This window comes from Morone saxatilis, unplaced genomic scaffold (genome assembly GCF_004916995.1).
Source record: "Morone saxatilis isolate NCDOM2014 unplaced genomic scaffold, NCSU_SB_2.0 Contig5, whole genome shotgun sequence".
NCBI lineage: Eukaryota > Metazoa > Chordata > Actinopteri > Moronidae > Morone > Morone saxatilis.
The window spans coordinates 13,337,119-13,353,572 of record NW_023340095.1 but is presented as its reverse complement, the minus strand read 5'-3'; the positions used below and the strand labels follow the sequence as shown (position 1 = coordinate 13,353,572).

The 16,454-nt window shown below is 42.0% G+C and overlaps 1 protein-coding gene across 1 annotated transcript in view; it reads left to right on the top strand.

Moving 5' to 3' along the window:
• Window positions 1-16,454, top strand: part of lrp2a (low density lipoprotein receptor-related protein 2a) — a gene marked incomplete at its 5' end in the record, with an annotated part of 45,522 nt that continues 29,068 nt past the window's right edge. The window contains 23 exon segments of the mRNA XM_035676567.1: window positions 1-164; window positions 4,986-5,093; window positions 5,535-5,657; window positions 5,988-6,104; window positions 6,519-6,629; window positions 6,747-6,860; window positions 6,999-7,115; window positions 7,664-7,807; window positions 7,907-8,026; window positions 8,618-8,746; window positions 9,250-9,419; window positions 11,040-11,263; window positions 11,716-11,922; window positions 12,056-12,258; window positions 12,446-12,586; window positions 12,844-13,047; window positions 13,683-13,875; window positions 14,308-14,433; window positions 14,636-14,766; window positions 14,963-15,100; window positions 15,208-15,489; window positions 15,630-15,869; window positions 16,300-16,419. Of these exon segments, the coding sequence (XP_035532460.1) occupies window positions 95-164; window positions 4,986-5,093; window positions 5,535-5,657; window positions 5,988-6,104; window positions 6,519-6,629; window positions 6,747-6,860; window positions 6,999-7,115; window positions 7,664-7,807; window positions 7,907-8,026; window positions 8,618-8,746; window positions 9,250-9,419; window positions 11,040-11,263; window positions 11,716-11,922; window positions 12,056-12,258; window positions 12,446-12,586; window positions 12,844-13,047; window positions 13,683-13,875; window positions 14,308-14,433; window positions 14,636-14,766; window positions 14,963-15,100; window positions 15,208-15,489; window positions 15,630-15,869; window positions 16,300-16,419 (3,532 nt within the window).

The window sequence follows — 16,454 nt, the reverse complement described above, 5'->3', positions numbered from 1 at the left end:
AAGAAAGACAGACAGACAGAAGAAAGCCACAGCATCCAGCCCCAGTCCCTGCAGCTCCTCCATCTGCACTGCGGAGCTGGACGGACCAGCCAGGATGTGGAGAGCACTGCTACTTAAACTCTTCCTCGTCTTCATATGCTGTGTTAGATGGTGCCAGTCTGAAGGTAAGTAGTGTGAGCTTTTTTATTTGAGTTTACTTTTATCTACTTTTTAAGATTATTTATTTATTTATTAGTTGTTTTGTGCTTTTTCTCACGTTGAGTCTGTGCACACAGGCTGTCAGCTGAATGATTCATTGAGGGACCTGCAGAGTTGTTGTGCTACTGGTGATTCACCCTGTGCACTTGTTGCTCATCAAAACAAAACTCCAGCTTCCCCTGTGCGGTACACACTAAGGGGAACTGGATTGAATTGCTGCTGAACTAAAATGCTTCTGTATTTCTCCTCACCTAATGGGTAAACACTTCAGGTTTTGATGAGCCATCGAAGAGGATAAATCAGCTTGAAACACATGGAAATACCTTTTCTTCTTGATGATTCAATAAAGAAAGAGAAAAGAAAAGCTACTGTTTTAACCTTTTAGATGTGGCTACTAGGTAGAGTAAATGTGGCTCTGGGGCTAAATGTTTTGCCACATAGTATTACTTTAAAGGTTGAGCACAAAGCCTTCCTCAGACAGATTGGAAGTTCTCTTCAGGAACTTTTGCCTGAGCTTTACTGTTGCTAGGTAACAGAAAAGAGCATGTGACTTACAGGCAATCTGCGAGGACTGAGAGCTACTGGTACAAATCTCATTCAGTGGAGCAGATTTTAACGCCGCAAAAAAAAACCCCCCTCCTCCCCTCCTCCCCACTGATTCAAACTTGATTCGGGGGCTTGAGTTGAGGGAAGAACTGTGTTTCCCTTAATGTGAGGCAGAGACGGACCCCAGAAATGCTCAGACGCTGCTCTTTGTACATGACAGTCTTGTGTTTGTCGCCTGTGTTTGTAGCCCAGCTAGATCCTGCTTCTCAAACTGTAATCTGCTTTCTTTTTGCTCAACCCTTAGTATATAAGCTCCTTAGTGTGAATCAAGCAACTAATTACACTGCAGCTGCTGCAGAATGGACCCATTTCTACCTAAGGTGCAGTTTGGAGTTAAGGAAAATGTACTAAAAGTTTGTGTCATGGCTACAGCTTTCTTATTTATTTGTTATGATAAATCGTAGACTTATTTCCTCACTGGCTAACAGACACACACAAACAGAAAAGGTGGAGTTATAACAGTGTTGCCACTGAGACTGGAGCATTTAGAAAATTCACTTGGCATTTCCTTTGAATTACAGCAGTCACAGTACTTTGCTGATGCTAACTGAGGTGTATAAAATGATGACTTGACTAAAACCGCCTGCTCTCAGAAGACTTTGTCAGCATGTCCGCATTAATCATTGTCTTGAATTTGTTGTGATTAACAGACAGTGGACTAGACTGCTTAAATAACATTCATGGGGTCATTTATGTTTAACCTCAGTTGTGAATAACCGTGCCATGTTAGAGAATGAAGTGCTTCCTGAAGGCTATCTGGTGGTGTGTGAATCGGACCGAAAGAGGTGTCACTTAATCATATACTCAGACAAATTAGCAATGGTGTATTTATGTAGTTTTACTATGAGGGCACAGGGTACTTTCTCTAATCTCTGCCTGATCCCCTGCAAAAATCCTTTAGTTTAGATAATTGTTTCTTCCATGACCTTCTGTAACACATTATCCAGCCCTTGGGCTTGATACTGCTGCAGAGTGCTTACGCTGGCATTAATAGCTAATGTGACAGTGAGGGGATTTCATGGTGCTGGTTCGTTAATGATCCTCTGCCATTTTTGCTGTTCCACACATGTTTTTTTAGTAAATTGAGTTGTTTTCTCCATTAATCATTCACCATAATAACCCATTAAGTGTGCAGTAAGAACTTTAATGGTGTTACAAATTAGGTTGTTATCACTAGGAAACTAATGAAAACACGTTAATGTAATTATAGTCAATGACTTCGTTAAAATGTTGTTATGTTCAGACTTTTCAAGACACACAGACTTGGCCAGCACGTGCATGTTAAACCTCACACATGCCGGCTTCTTTCCGGTGTAGGAGCCTAAATCCTTGTGCAACAGTTACACTGCGTTAGAAACAGGAACACAGTTGGCACAAATGGAGAGAAAATCCTTTCTTTTCCTGCAGCTCTCTCAGTCTAGGTTACAGAGGATGGAGTTTAGCCTCCAGTAAACAGTTGGTGAGCCGATACTCAACGTAAAGAGGAAAAATAAGTTATCCAGTGGCTCACTGCATTGTGACACCTTAATTTATGTTTCTTTTCCCTCATGTTTTTGTTAAGACACGTACCAGAAATCATGTTGAGTATTCCTCAATTCTAACCAGACTGAGGCTTTATTCCTCACTCCATTTATCCCTCCCTTTTGCTCCCATGGCACTGCCAAAGCCCCTTGGTTTTTCACTGTTTTGTGTGTAGCAGTAAGAGCCAAAGTCACTTGTTTGGCAATTGACTGCATTCTGTTGCATTGATTTCCATATGAAATAGGCAGCAGCACTTCGCTCTGACAGCATGGACAGGTCCAGCGTTTCATGCTGCCAGCAGCCGTTTTCTCCACTTTTCTCCACACACATTCAGTGTGTGCACAGGGCTGGGCCAAAACAAGACGGTATTGATGAAAGCTTGAAGACATCTTTCAGGCGCGCCACGTGACAAGGAAGAGATGTTTCGGCGGGTAGTGGACAGGTTGTTTTCTTAATGGGTGGCCGCGAGAGGGGAGCTTACCTTATCGCAGGAAGTAGCCTTACTGTACTCTGATTTCTGCTGTGTGGCTTTTTTAGGGTGACACTTCCAGTTATGAGTTTGCATCCCTGCTGGCACCTCTTTTGTGCCATTGTAATTTCACAGTGGGGTTTAAGGCGTTTTGGGGGGCTTCATTCTAATGAAAATTCCTCTACTTCTCTTCTTTGTTGGGCAATAGTAGGGCGTCCTTATCTTCTTGCATGGATGGTGCGGTGCTCTGTCCTGCTGTGGATTTAAGTTGCTAATTAGAAAATACAAGGCTAGAAAGAAGGGAAAGGAAAACATTAAATCACTTACACTTACTAATAAATAATAATAATAAACTAATAAAAAAAGCATGGCTCATCAGACCCAGATTAAGAATTCCTAATAGCAGATTTGCACTACTCACCCTGGCCTTTACCTTCCCTAATATTGACTGACTAGTGAAATTGTGACTTTGTTAGGACGAAGACATAGAAATTTGTGGATTAAGGAACAGATACAAAGAAGACGTTCTTTTCAGAATGTAAGAAGATCCCTAACACAAGATAGTGCTGTTGAAAAGTTCAGCTTCAGTGTATCTGTCACCTTTCCCAGAAGTAATACTGTCAGGAAACACTGGCTGCATTTGAAAGCCTCCAGCAGATTGGTTTCTCCTTGGCATACGTTGTTTTAAGTTGTCAACCAAGGTCTGAATGTATGGCAGCTATAAACGTCTTCATCCCTCCCAAAGCACATTTGATTTAATGTCAATTAAGACAATTTTGTCTCTGTTTTTGAAACTTTGTGGACCTGTACAGACAGTGGTGATGTCTGAACATGCAATATTGTCTGTGTGTACTGAGTGTGCCCTTCCCTGTTAAGGAAAAGTATTCTTTGTTAAACAGAGCACATCTCGTAGCCGTTTGTGTACTGTATGCAACACTTGCCCATGCTGCCATACTATAGATGATGCTTAAACCTCTGGGATCACTGCCTTGCAACAAAGGCTCCCTTTGAGCAGATTGGGAGCAATTTTATCATTAGTAAACTGAGCAGGAAAAACAGGATTGCCTCCTGCATAGCTGCCGAAGGAGTTAAATATGCAGCTTGTTTTGCTGGGTTGGTCGTAAAGCAGTTTGGTAATTTGCTGGCTAATTAATCTTAGACAAGAATTCTTGATCGGAGCGTATGCAAGGCTTTTAGAGCGGTAGCACAGGCAGTGACCCCCCCACTGTTGTGGAAGAGATCCATCTTTAAAAGAGAACATTACATAAAGGAGGTGATAAACCTCTGACTGTGAACACAATCAAAGTCTCATTCAGGCTGCATTTATCAAGCCAATAAGTTTGTTTGAAGGGAATTCATTTTTTAGTAGTTTACTTTCAAGACTTCTCATTTTCTGCTCAGGTAAACTCACATGTTGGCTTTTTTTTCCTGCCTTGTAACTATTATCTTCAAGCCATTAGAGGGGAATTGCAGAGCTATAATTATGGGTTTCTAAGTAAGCAATTCCAATATGATATAAAGTGTAAACTATTTGATCAAGAAGGAAAAATGTTTACAAAATGCTGGATAAGGCAGGACAGAGATAGACAACCAACCCCAAGCGTGCACCACCAATCACCACCTCTTAGCTCGTCTCACAAAGAATTTGGGTTGAAATGGTTGCGGTACCACCTGGTACCACTATTTATTCCAATTACATTTCAGACCGGACAAGAACAGCATACACCATAAATCAGGCTGTCAGAGAGACAATCAGAATCGCACATTCCTATTTGGACGGGTCTGATGGAGTGCTCTGCCACTGAACTATGCTGCCTGAATCAATCTCCCCTGGAAAACGTCTGGGAAGGTAGAGTGGTGGTACCTTATCTCTACAGATGCCACTCAGCGTGAACATCAAAAGGGGGCTTGGGATGAGTGCGGTGAAGGTTGTGTAACTGTCGGGGGGATGGCTGGCACGCTTGTCTCCAGGGCTTGTCAATGCTGTTAACAGTATGCTTCATCAGTGGAAGGCCTCCCTACCCCCCATATGCCATGTTTTCATCCAAGAATTTATCAATTTTGGGACTATATTTTTTATAGTTTTTCCCAGGATGGACAGGATGACAAGTTTTAAAACAATGATGGGAAACAGTAACAGTGGAGTTCTGGAAATCAAGCTCTGAATTATGTACCATTTGACTGTGTGCAGGATGTGAGTTGGGGCAGTTCCGCTGTGGGACAGGCCGATGTATACCAGGTGACTGGCGCTGTGACGGCACATCAGACTGTGTGGATGACTCTGATGAACACGACTGCCGTGAGTTACTCATTATATCACACTGTATCACGTCTGAGGAGGTTTGGACATTTAGTAGTGGAAGAAATACACAGATCCTCTACTTCAAGTTAATTCTACTTAAAAAAAGTATTATCAGCAAAATATCAAAAATAGACATGCTCCTATTTAGTTTAATCTATAACAGTGAATCTATCACACATGATCATATGTTCTGTATGTAAACTCTATCTGCAAAGTAACTAGTAACTATAGTGCTGTAAAATCTAGTTGAGAATAAAGTTCAACACATTTAGTGGAGCAGAATTATATAGTGGCATAAAATAAAACCACTCAAGTACAGTACAAGTACCTCAAAGTTGCACTGAAGTACTGTACTTGAGCAAATGTACATCGTAACTTTTTGCCACTGGATTACAGAACTGTTGTAAATAATGAGATGGTCTGTGTGTTTTCCCACAGCTCAGGTAACATGTGATGACAGTCATTTCCAGTGTTTGAGTGACGGCGAGTGTATCCCTGATGTGTGGGTGTGTGATGATGAGGAGGACTGTGAGGATGGCTCAGATGAGAGGCAACACTGCCGTAAGTAAATTTGACATTATTAACAATTTCTAATTATCACACATGTATTTAGTATCTGCTTGGTCCCTTGAAACTGTATTATAAATTGGAATTGTAATATTCAAATCCAGGATTCATTGATTCATTTTTATGGCTGCATCGTTACATTAAATAGAATATTCCTGATGTTTTGATAAAAGTGTTAAGGTTTGAACAGTAAGATCTTGAAAATGTACCCACCTTAGCCACCTGTGTGACTGAGGAAGTTCAGCACCTTTATCTAAAGTACAAGTAGATCCGACCTTCATATATTCTACTTTGTTACTCTCTGTCCAATCTATTTGCCCCCAGCTGGAAGGACGTGCACCAGTGGGCAGTTCAGCTGTAGTAACGGGGCATGCATCCCAGGAGAATACCGATGTGACCGTCTGGCGGACTGCTCAGATGGGTCTGATGAGAGAGATTGCCGTAAGTCTTCTCCAGGGTGGTTTCCCTTTTTTTTTTTTTTATCTCAGGCTCCTGTGGCATTTTAATCAATTTGTTAAGATTAAGAGGCTCGCTGACTGACAGAATGGGCCACAATATGCTTCTTGTTGTCAGAGGTTGATTGCAGATTCCTTGGTGGATTAGTCAAGCTGAAGTTCAGCTGCTATGCCATTATTGTGCCGACATGGTAGACTCACAGCACTACACACTGTGGTAATCTCACAATTGCATAAAGACTGCTGTGGCAACTGCTGTTGTTATGGTGGAGGCGTTAAATTTTAGTCTCTCATTCTTCCCATTCACCGAGCTTTGCACACTTTAAAACCCGAAAAGAGCACAGTTGTCAGGCTGATTTGAAGGCATTGCGTTGCGCTGATAATGATTTAATCTTTCCAGATTACCCCGAGTGTACAGAGCTGAGGTGTGCTAATGGGGCCTGCTACAACCGGACCAAGCGATGTGACCACATACTTGACTGTCGTGATGGCTCTGATGAGGCAAATTGCAGTAAGTAATTAATTTTAGTGACAAACTGTTCAAGTGGAAGTCATTGTTGCAATACCAGCCATAACATGACATCATCACCAAATACATTTTTGTCTTTCTTTGTTGTGTTTTCTTTAGCACAGCACTGCAATGCGGGCCTGTTCCCATGTCATAATGGGTTGTGTGTTCCTCAGCGCTACGTCTGTGACCATGACGATGACTGTGGAGACCGAAGTGATGAGATAAACTGCAGTATGTGGCCTCTGTCTTTCTACCCTCTTTCCTTTTAATGAAACCCCACTGTCTGTTTTATGACTCTTATCCTCACCCAGAGAAATGTATGTGTCTCTGATCTTTTCTGTGTATTAATATTTTCCACTTCACCTGCAGCATATCCTACATGCAGAGGGAACTACTTCACCTGCCCCAGTGGCCGCTGCATCCACCGAATCTGGGTTTGTGATGGAGAGGATGACTGTGAGGACAATGGAGACGAAAAAGGCTGTGGTATGGATACAGTAGTTGGAAACAAGTTGTCATAAATCTAGCTAATTTTTGCTGTTAGGACAAGAAACGTTAGACATTTGGCCGGTTAAGAAACACTACAACTCAGGCTCTCTGTGTGAAACTGATTCATCCCCTGTCTCCATGGTTGGTTTGGGCTAGCAAGACGCTATGCCTGTGCTCCTTTAAGTGTGTTATTCAAATGCCTCTTTGTGGCACAAGATTGTGCAGCCCCCCAAAGGGCTTTAGAATTCCTCCACACGGCTGTGAAGAGTGTGTGTTTTTAGAGGATGGGCTGCAGAAGCCCTCTGAGCCCCCATGTGACCCCCTCAGAGCTCCACTCCCCTGCATCGATTTAAAGTGACAGTATTTTCCCTGACAAGAAAGTCCCAGTCACAATTTTTTTAAGATCACCACCACATTCCTGTGGAGATAAGGCTCCCTGCCCTTAATGCACTGTGAATATTTTTGAATTCCTAAAGTTTAACACATGTGAAATGCTCTGCTGGAAGCCTGCACAGACAAAGATATTGAATTTGTTTTGCCTGCAGATAATGTACAGCGGGAGTGTTACCCAGGAGAATGGCCCTGTCCGTCCACTGGCCTGTGTATCCCCATGGATCAGCTGTGTGATGGGACGGCTCACTGTCCCGAGGGAGAGGATGAAACTAACACCACTGCTGGGCGCAACTGCAGTTAGTACCATCACAACTTGTGTCAAGTGCACAATAGGACAGAAACTGTGCTGTTATATAAATATAATCACTGACTAATCTGGTTTCTGTGTTGGTCAGGTATCTGGAGATGTGCCTCTCTGAGCTGTGAGCATCGTTGTCATGCTTCCCCCGATGGAGGGACCTGTTCTTGTCCTTCCGGATACATTGTCAGCAGCAACAATAGTCGCTCATGTATAGGTATATATCCTTCAGTGACCTTACATCATCCTTGAGATTTTTTCTTCATATAAGACAACAGGACGGATAAGTTGGGATGTTCAATGCTTTTCCATGTAATGGAAGGTGTGTACTTTGGTTCAATAAATGAGATAAGGAGTAACTAGTGCTGGAAAACCTTTTCTCTCTTCATACCTTTTTTTAGTTTGAGTTTTCTCTGTAAGAGTGTGACATCATTCTGTTAACAACAGAAATACTCAATCACAGGATACCAGAAGTACACAGAAAACACTTTGCCCAAATAAGACCTTAATTTTGTGCATGCAAACACTGGCACTCAATTCTTATTCTGGCCAGAGCCCAAACAACTCACCTCAGGTTTGTAAAAAAATGCACACAAAATCTGCAGTTTTTCTTGGGACTCAAAAGTACAGCGCACACAACTGTTTGACCTCATAGCTGAAATTAAAAGAAAATGAAGATTTAAAAGAAATGAAGATAAAGAAAAGGACCGTTTTGTTGATTCACACCTCATCACAGGTTAATGTGTAATTTCACTCAGACAAAACAAGTTTATTCCTCATCTGCTGTGATTTTCATTTCATGCTGAAGACTTTGACGACTGTTCAATGTGGGGCGTGTGTGACCAGCTGTGTGAGGACCGCGTAGGCTCCCATCGCTGCAGCTGTCGAGAGGGCTACATCCTGGAGCAGCACAGATACTGCAGAGCTGACGTCTCAAGTGAGTGTAATTTCCTCTCTGTTTGAACAGACTATCTTACATACAGTATGCTCCCATTCTAAATGTATAAATGATCCATCCAAATGAGGTCTATTAGCAACACCCCCTTTCCTGTTTGCCAACCACCGTAGCTGCTTTACTGAGCGTCTGCACTTCTTTATGGTGCATTGTTGCGTGCTGAATGTTGTTTTAGTTAGTCTCTTGCCTTTGTGGAACATAGAAAGAGTGTTGACTGAGAGGCTGACCTCTCTGCCTTTAGCCATAGTGAAAAAACAATGAGTTTGTGTAATAATAGTGGCTAGAACATACTCTACCTTCATTAGTCTGAGTCAGGGATCTGAATTAATGTGCTACATTCTGTAAATTTCCATTGATATTTTAAGTTGAGTATGCACACTACAAAATTGATTTCTGTTTTACTACAAATCAGGATCTGGTTCTAAACTGACATTTTCCAATAATGTCTTCATGCTGTTTGTAACTTTATTTTATTTGCTTCGCAGCTGGAGTACCTTCGTTGATATTTTCTAATGGCAGAGACCTGCTAATAGGGGACATCCATGGCAACAACCTGCGCACTTTGGTTAATTCACAGAACAGAGGCGTTGCAGTGGGAGTGGACTTCCATTATAATCTCCATAGGATCTTCTGGACTGATACCATTCAGAATAAGGTATTTTTTAAATCCAATTTCCATAGCAAAATGTTCATCTGTATGTATTTACTACTATGTGTTTCTCTGTACTTTGTTATGCCTTGGTAAGAGTTTACAGGGGGTAGACCAGTTTCTTGTTTGAGGAAATACTTGAGTTAGACTGGAGCTGGCCAGGATGGAATTCTTTCAGTTATCCTTTAAAATATCAGCAATGTTGATACTATAATAATGGGATAGCTGTTGGCTCCTATGCGGCTGGGTCATAATGAAGGGAAGTAGATGTGGAATGGAATCCAAATAGCCTAATCTTGAAGCCTGTCTGATAGGCAGGTATGATGTTCACATACCAGGGTGCAATTTTTGTAACTCGATCATGTTGGAAGTAATCATGCTGTATTTGTTTTCAGTGGCACCGTCCATCTATATGCATTCTTTGGCTAGCTAAAACGTCTTTGTTCGGCCTATGCTTTGGCTCCTCAGTGGTTTGAACTGCAGCCACTGGGCTGAAAGGCTAGGACATATCTGTGACTGGGCATCTGTGTATATCAGCCACCTCCATGGCAGCATGTCAGATTAGAAGGAGGGAAAGCACAAACAGGGCATGTGAATGCAACCAGAAAGGTTAAACTACCAGGCTATTTCCACATCTTCAGTTTCTCTTTAAACAGGTCAGTTGAAAATCCTGCTTTTTAGACGTTTGGATCTTGTTTCAAAAGAAGCAGAGCTGCTAAGAACAGTACCCCCCTAACCAGCTACATGGTGCCAAGGCTTCTAGTCTGAGAAACTAGGGCCATCATAGTATCGGTGGAGTGGCAGGTTCAGAAAAACACTTCACAGGCTTCACAGAAATGTAACAAGACAGAATCATCAGACAATGAAACAAATAATCTCTCGCTGCCTTTTTCTACCTCTACCTGTGTTACTGTTACATTCATGCCCATGAAAGCTGTTGACTTCCATAGACTACTCTTAAGTCATCCTCTGTCTTTAAGGATAGGTTTACATTGTATCAAGTGTATCCTAAAACAGTACTCGCATGCCCATATATACAGGGAAATTGTTTTATTTTGCTGTATTTGTTTCCTGTTCATACTCGCAGATGGTGGGGGACAAAATCCAACGTCTATGTTCAACCAAAGCTAGTATGAGCCGTCTGAGTTAAACCAATCAAGTAAAAAAGTTGCAAAATATGCTTGCTGCATTACTGTCCCTTTGTAGTAGCTCAACAAGGAAGTACTGTCTGTTGAAGCATAAGGTGGTAATTGTGTACAAAAGAGAACAGCATTTTGAAAGATGCCCACTTGAATTATCTAACTCAGACTAAGCCTAAAGCCTTCTAAAGCTACATTTTAGAAGTCATTTTTATTCAGAACAAAGACTGGGGATTTTGTCTCCTATCACTTACATGAAAATTAAGAAATCCCCTCATACATTGATTTGTGTTTGTGCCCAGGATGGACAGGGGGAACAATTTCATTAACCAATAATACTTTTAATGTACCTATGGGCATCTGGGTATTGTATTAAGATACACTTGAAAAAATTTGAACTTATCCTTTAATATCTTTCCTTTATTCCTGGAGTCAGTGACCACCTAAGGGGTAATTTACTGTCAACAATGGCGTCTTTTGTGTACAGGTGTTTTCTGTGGATATGGACGGTTCCAACATGCAGGTGGTTTTAAATGTATCAGTTGACTACCCTGAGAACCTGGCGGTGGATTGGGTGAACAATAAACTGTATGTGGTGGAGGCCAGCGTCAACAGGATTGACATGGTGGACTTTGATGGAAGTAACCGGGTCACACTCATCACTGAAAACCTTGGAAACCCAAGAGGAGTAGCGGTGGACCCCACTGTCGGGTAAGCACATCTCCCAGTTTCCATTCATTCATCTATCCACCCATTCCCAAACCCCACATACAGTATCTGTCGTGCTCCATTGCCATGGAATAATGGGGGGTGTGTGTGAGATTAGCAGATTGCCCTGGGTGGATTAGTGAGGAGCAATGTAAGTGATGACCCTCATTGTAATCCAATAGTATAGTTCTAGGGGGGAGGAGAGCCAGGTGGCTACAGATAAATTGCTTATCGTAAATTAATGTACAGCTCTTTGGTGAGACGCACAGCCACCCACTTTGCGACATAATGCTGTGGATGCCAGACTTAATTAATGATAAGGAAGTCTCCTATAGTTTTTCTTAAGTGAATACATGTAATGTTATTTCAGTGGTCCCAGCTGTACAAAGTCATCCTCATGGAATGATCCCCATCGGAGGAAGCTGGCAGATTAAACATTTAACTTTCTTTCACAGGTACATGTTCTTCTCAGATTGGGAGGCCATGAATGGACAACCAGGCCTGGAGCGGGCCTTCATGGATGGCACCAACCGTTACGGGATTATTGGGAGTAAACTGGGCTGGCCAGCTGGTATCACACTGGACATTGAGGCCCAGCGCATCTACTGGGTTGACAGTCGCTATGACTACATTGAAACTGCGACATATGATGGCCTTCACAGGTAAATATGTCATGTGTTATTCCTCAAATTATAGTATTTTAATTGAATTTACAAGCAAAAACATAAAAAACAATCTTCAAGAACTATGTGAGTAGATATTTATATTCTAATAAAAATAATTTTTGTGTGATAGAAAAACCGTGGTCCATGGAGGTGCTGTGATCCCACACCCATTTGGCATCAGTTTGTTTGAGCACAATGTCTATTTCACGGACTGGACCAAGATGGCTGTAATGAAAGCCAACAAGTTCACTGACGGAAGTCCTCAAGTTGTTTACGGTACATCTCAGACTCCACACGGAGTAGCAGTGATACATCAGCTGAAACAGCCACAGGGTAAGCCCTTCAATGAGCCACATTTCTTACCGTCAGAGTGGTCCTGATGCAGCTCACAGTTCTCACTGTTCGTTCTCCAGTGTAATGGGAATTTACCGAGATTTTCTGACATGTAACAGTGTTTCTAAAGGAAGTATACCACCAAGTATAGCCAGTCACTGGAATTTTTTTTGTTTTTTGCCTCCAGTGCCAAACCCTTGTAGTGCAGACAAAGGTGGTTGTGAGCAGATCTGTGTTCTGAGTCATAGGAGTGACAATGGAGGACTGGGTTACCGTTGCAAATGTCGCATGGGGTACGATCTACATGCCGATGGCAAGCGATGTTTTGGTAAGAGAACTTTCGTTTATAATTGTAGTGATTTGTTTCTCGGACAGATCTCAATATGTTTCCTGGTTTAAAATGTAAAATTATACTTATACCCTAAAGATGTAAATGTTCACCTGAAACTCACCTGTCCAGCAACCCAGAGCTGTTTCATCTTGTTTAACCCTTTCTTTTGTGTTATGATGTTTTTGTGAGGATTAAGATCTTTGGCATTAATGGCTATCTTGTTTCATATCATCTTCTGATTTCCCCGTCTTCAGCTGTGAGGCAGTTTCTGCTGTTCTCCAGCCAGCTAGCTGTGAGAGGGATCCCCTTTAACCTCTCTTCCCAGGAAGACATCATCCTGCCCATCACTGGATCACCTTCCTACTTTGTTGGAGTGGATTTTAGTGCTGAAGACGATGCTATCTTCTTCTCAGACACAGCCAAGGATATCATTTATAAACAAAAAGTGGATGGGACTGGTGAGCATCTTGTTGGTCGTTCTGGGCTGAATTGTTTAGCATATCCTATTTACTGTACACATTCACAGCATAACAATAATAATAATACAAAGAAAGGCACAGTGTGGAGTATGACAAACTATTAGCAGCTAATATGTTTTCAGTGTTTTCTCTGTGCTTACATCCTTGGATAATTTCTTTCCTAGCAGAGAGCTCTACCATGTGATTCAGCCAGGCTTATACAGGGAGTTAAGGGAGTGCTTGATGGGGCCGACTGGTACTATGGGGGAGGGAAAGGACAGGAGTATATGGACAGTGGAAAATGGATCATATAATCAACTTACATCTCAAACTAATGACCTGAAAATGAGTAGGACAGAATAATCAAGAATGTTTTACTCAGAAGTTTTGCTAGTGAGTTTCAAAACTATCACCTAAGGTCTGGAAAGTAGTCACTAATGTGATAATCCACGAGCAGTCACACCACACAAAAAAGAAACACCACTGCTCTGATCAGTGATGTTGTTTTTGGAACTGCTCTAGTTTTTTCTGTCCGGTCCACACAGGGAAAATGCAAGCTGACAGCCTATTTATTTAAATGTGTTCCTCTTTCATCTCTGTGCTAAACGGTGGTCTGACTGCTTTGATCTGCACAGGCAGGGAGGTACTGGCAGCCAATAGAGTGGATGGAGTGGAGGACCTGGCTTACGACTGGATTTCAAAAAACCTCTACTGGACGGACCCGCGATACAGGAGCATATCTGTCATGAAGCTAGCTGATAAGTCCAGGAGAGCCATCATACGTAACCTCAATAACCCGAGGGCCATCGTGGTGCATCCTCTCATTGGGTAAATCGTTGATAAGCATGGGATTTGTAGCTCTGCATGCTTTTAGGGATAGGGAAGTTTCTGCAAAACCAACCATGCATGTCTGGTAACAAACCTTAAGATGTGCTCACCTATTTTAAAATGTCCTCAAATTAAGCCTCCCACCTGATAAAAGAAATCTTTATTTAGAGAAAGCTGTTATTTCCAATTGCCTCAAAGTCATAAGGCCTCTGTGTCCAACAGCTGAGATTAGTTCAGCCTGAAGGGTAGTATTGTAGCGAACACTAAGAAGTTGGCTTAAACGGAAAAGCTCTATAATGTGAAAGTATCCAAAATAAAATCTAAATAAAAAGGGTTTTTGTCACCCAGGTACAGTCAATGTTTCACAGTATTTAAAGTACATTTTTGAATGAAATATGACATTTGTGCTTGTTGTTTATTTTACTTCCACAGGTATATTTTCTGGACTGACTGGTACCGGCCAGCGAAGATTATGAGGGCTTGGGCTGACGGGTCACATGCCCTGTCTATTGTAAATACTACTCTTGGTTGGCCGAATGGCTTAGCTATCGACTGGAGGTGAGTCAAACATCCTATAGCCACTGGCTAAAAGAACAGTCCCACAATACACCATTTTACCATCTTCGCTACACTTAAGATTTATGTACTTTTTCATTGTTTTACCCATAAATTGTGGTTGCTATAGCTGTATTTGTTCTGACCATTCTTCTGGAAGCCTTTGTGACGTAAACTCTCGCTCTTTGCTTTGCTCTCCACCCAGCTCAATGCGTCTGTATTGGGTCGATGCCTTTTTTGACAAAATTGAACACAGCAATTTTGATGGACAGAACAGGATTTCTTTGGATCGCATAACCCAGATCTCCCATCCATTTGGTCTCACCATTTTTGAAGGTAATAGTTCCAGTACAGGATCATGTATTTTAAACTATAAAGAGAGAATGAATTTCACTGTCATGTGTACATGAATTGAAATGTGGTTTGTCATTCTTGCTTTTTTTATATATGTCAAAACAGCAATTACTGTTACCAGGAGGCGATGAGAGATTAAGTAACTGATGTTATGCTCTGTTGCTCTTGTCCCTTGAAGGCTATGCATATTTTACTGACTGGCGCCTGGGTGGCATTGTACGTGTGCGCAAGACCGATGGTGGGGAGATGATGATTATCAGAAGAGGAATCAGCCACATCATGCATGTCAAGTCTTTCAACTCCAACTCTCAGATTGGTCAGTAGCTTTATTCACTGCTCTTCTCACTCCACTATTCATGCGTAGCTGAGGCTCACACTTGTCAGTCATTTTCCTGGCAATTACACTCTCGCTCTCCTTCTCAGGTTCCAACCTCTGCAACAGGCAGACAAATCCAAATGGAGACTGCAGCCACTTCTGCTTTCCAGCCCCAGATTCACAAAGGGTGTGTGGCTGCCCGTATGGCATGAAGCTGCTGCCCAACCAGCAGACATGTGTGGAAGACCCTTCCAGTGAGCCCCCCACGCTGCAGTGCGGAGCCAACTCCTTCTCCTGTGGCAACGGCAAATGTGTCCCAAACAGCTACAGATGTGATGGTGTTGACGACTGCCATGACAACAGTGACGAAGTCAACTGTGGAATTAACAGTAATGCTTTTTTTTTTGTAAATGCAGTTACTTGTACTGGCCCAATCTGACCAGAGTAAAAACACTTTTATTCCCCTAGGTTTTTTAAAATTCAGTTTAATATTATAATATTTAATCAAGATCTTCATTTCTTATTTTAGACACCACTTGCTCCCCCTCTGCATTCACCTGTGCCAATAAGCACTGTGTGCCTGCAGGATGGCGCTGTGACGGACACAATGACTGTTTTGATAATAGCGATGAGTACAACTGCCCTACACGGGTACCTGGAACGTGCCCTGCCAATCAGTTTACCTGTTCCAACCACCGCTGCATCCCCAATACCTGGCGCTGTGACACTGATAATGACTGTGGGGACGCTTCAGATGAAGCTGATTGCCGTGAGTATCCCCATAGAGGCTATCAACTTAAAATAATAGGATGTGCTATGAGACTTGTTTTGTTAATTCTAAATACGTAATAGGCAGAAACAGGACAAGTAGCTCAAATTCAGTGCAGTAGCAGGACTTCATTTTAGGAAGCAAACACAAACGAAAGAACACAGTTTTTAAAGAAAATACTAAAAAAAGGTTGGTAAACATTTAATTTCTAAAGAGTGAGTTTAATGTGCCTTGAAGTACATTGCACAGTTTTTGATGAAGTGATAAATGAACCTATGTATACAGTCCAAATTATAAAAACATTTAAATTAAATCTGGCCAATACACTACTGGACATAGCTCATTTTTAGATGTCTCTTTAGTTTATCCATGATCATGATGTTGAATGTCCCATTACTAAAAACACTATGGCTTTAAACTGTGTTGACAGATCTGGGAAGCACATGTCATCCAGGACAGTTTCAGTGTCCAGACCACCGCTGCATAGACCCAAGCTATGTCTGTGATGGGGACAGAGACTGTGTGGATGGGGCGGACGAGCAGGGATGCAGTGAGTACCTTTCTGGTTGTCCCTGGACATACATA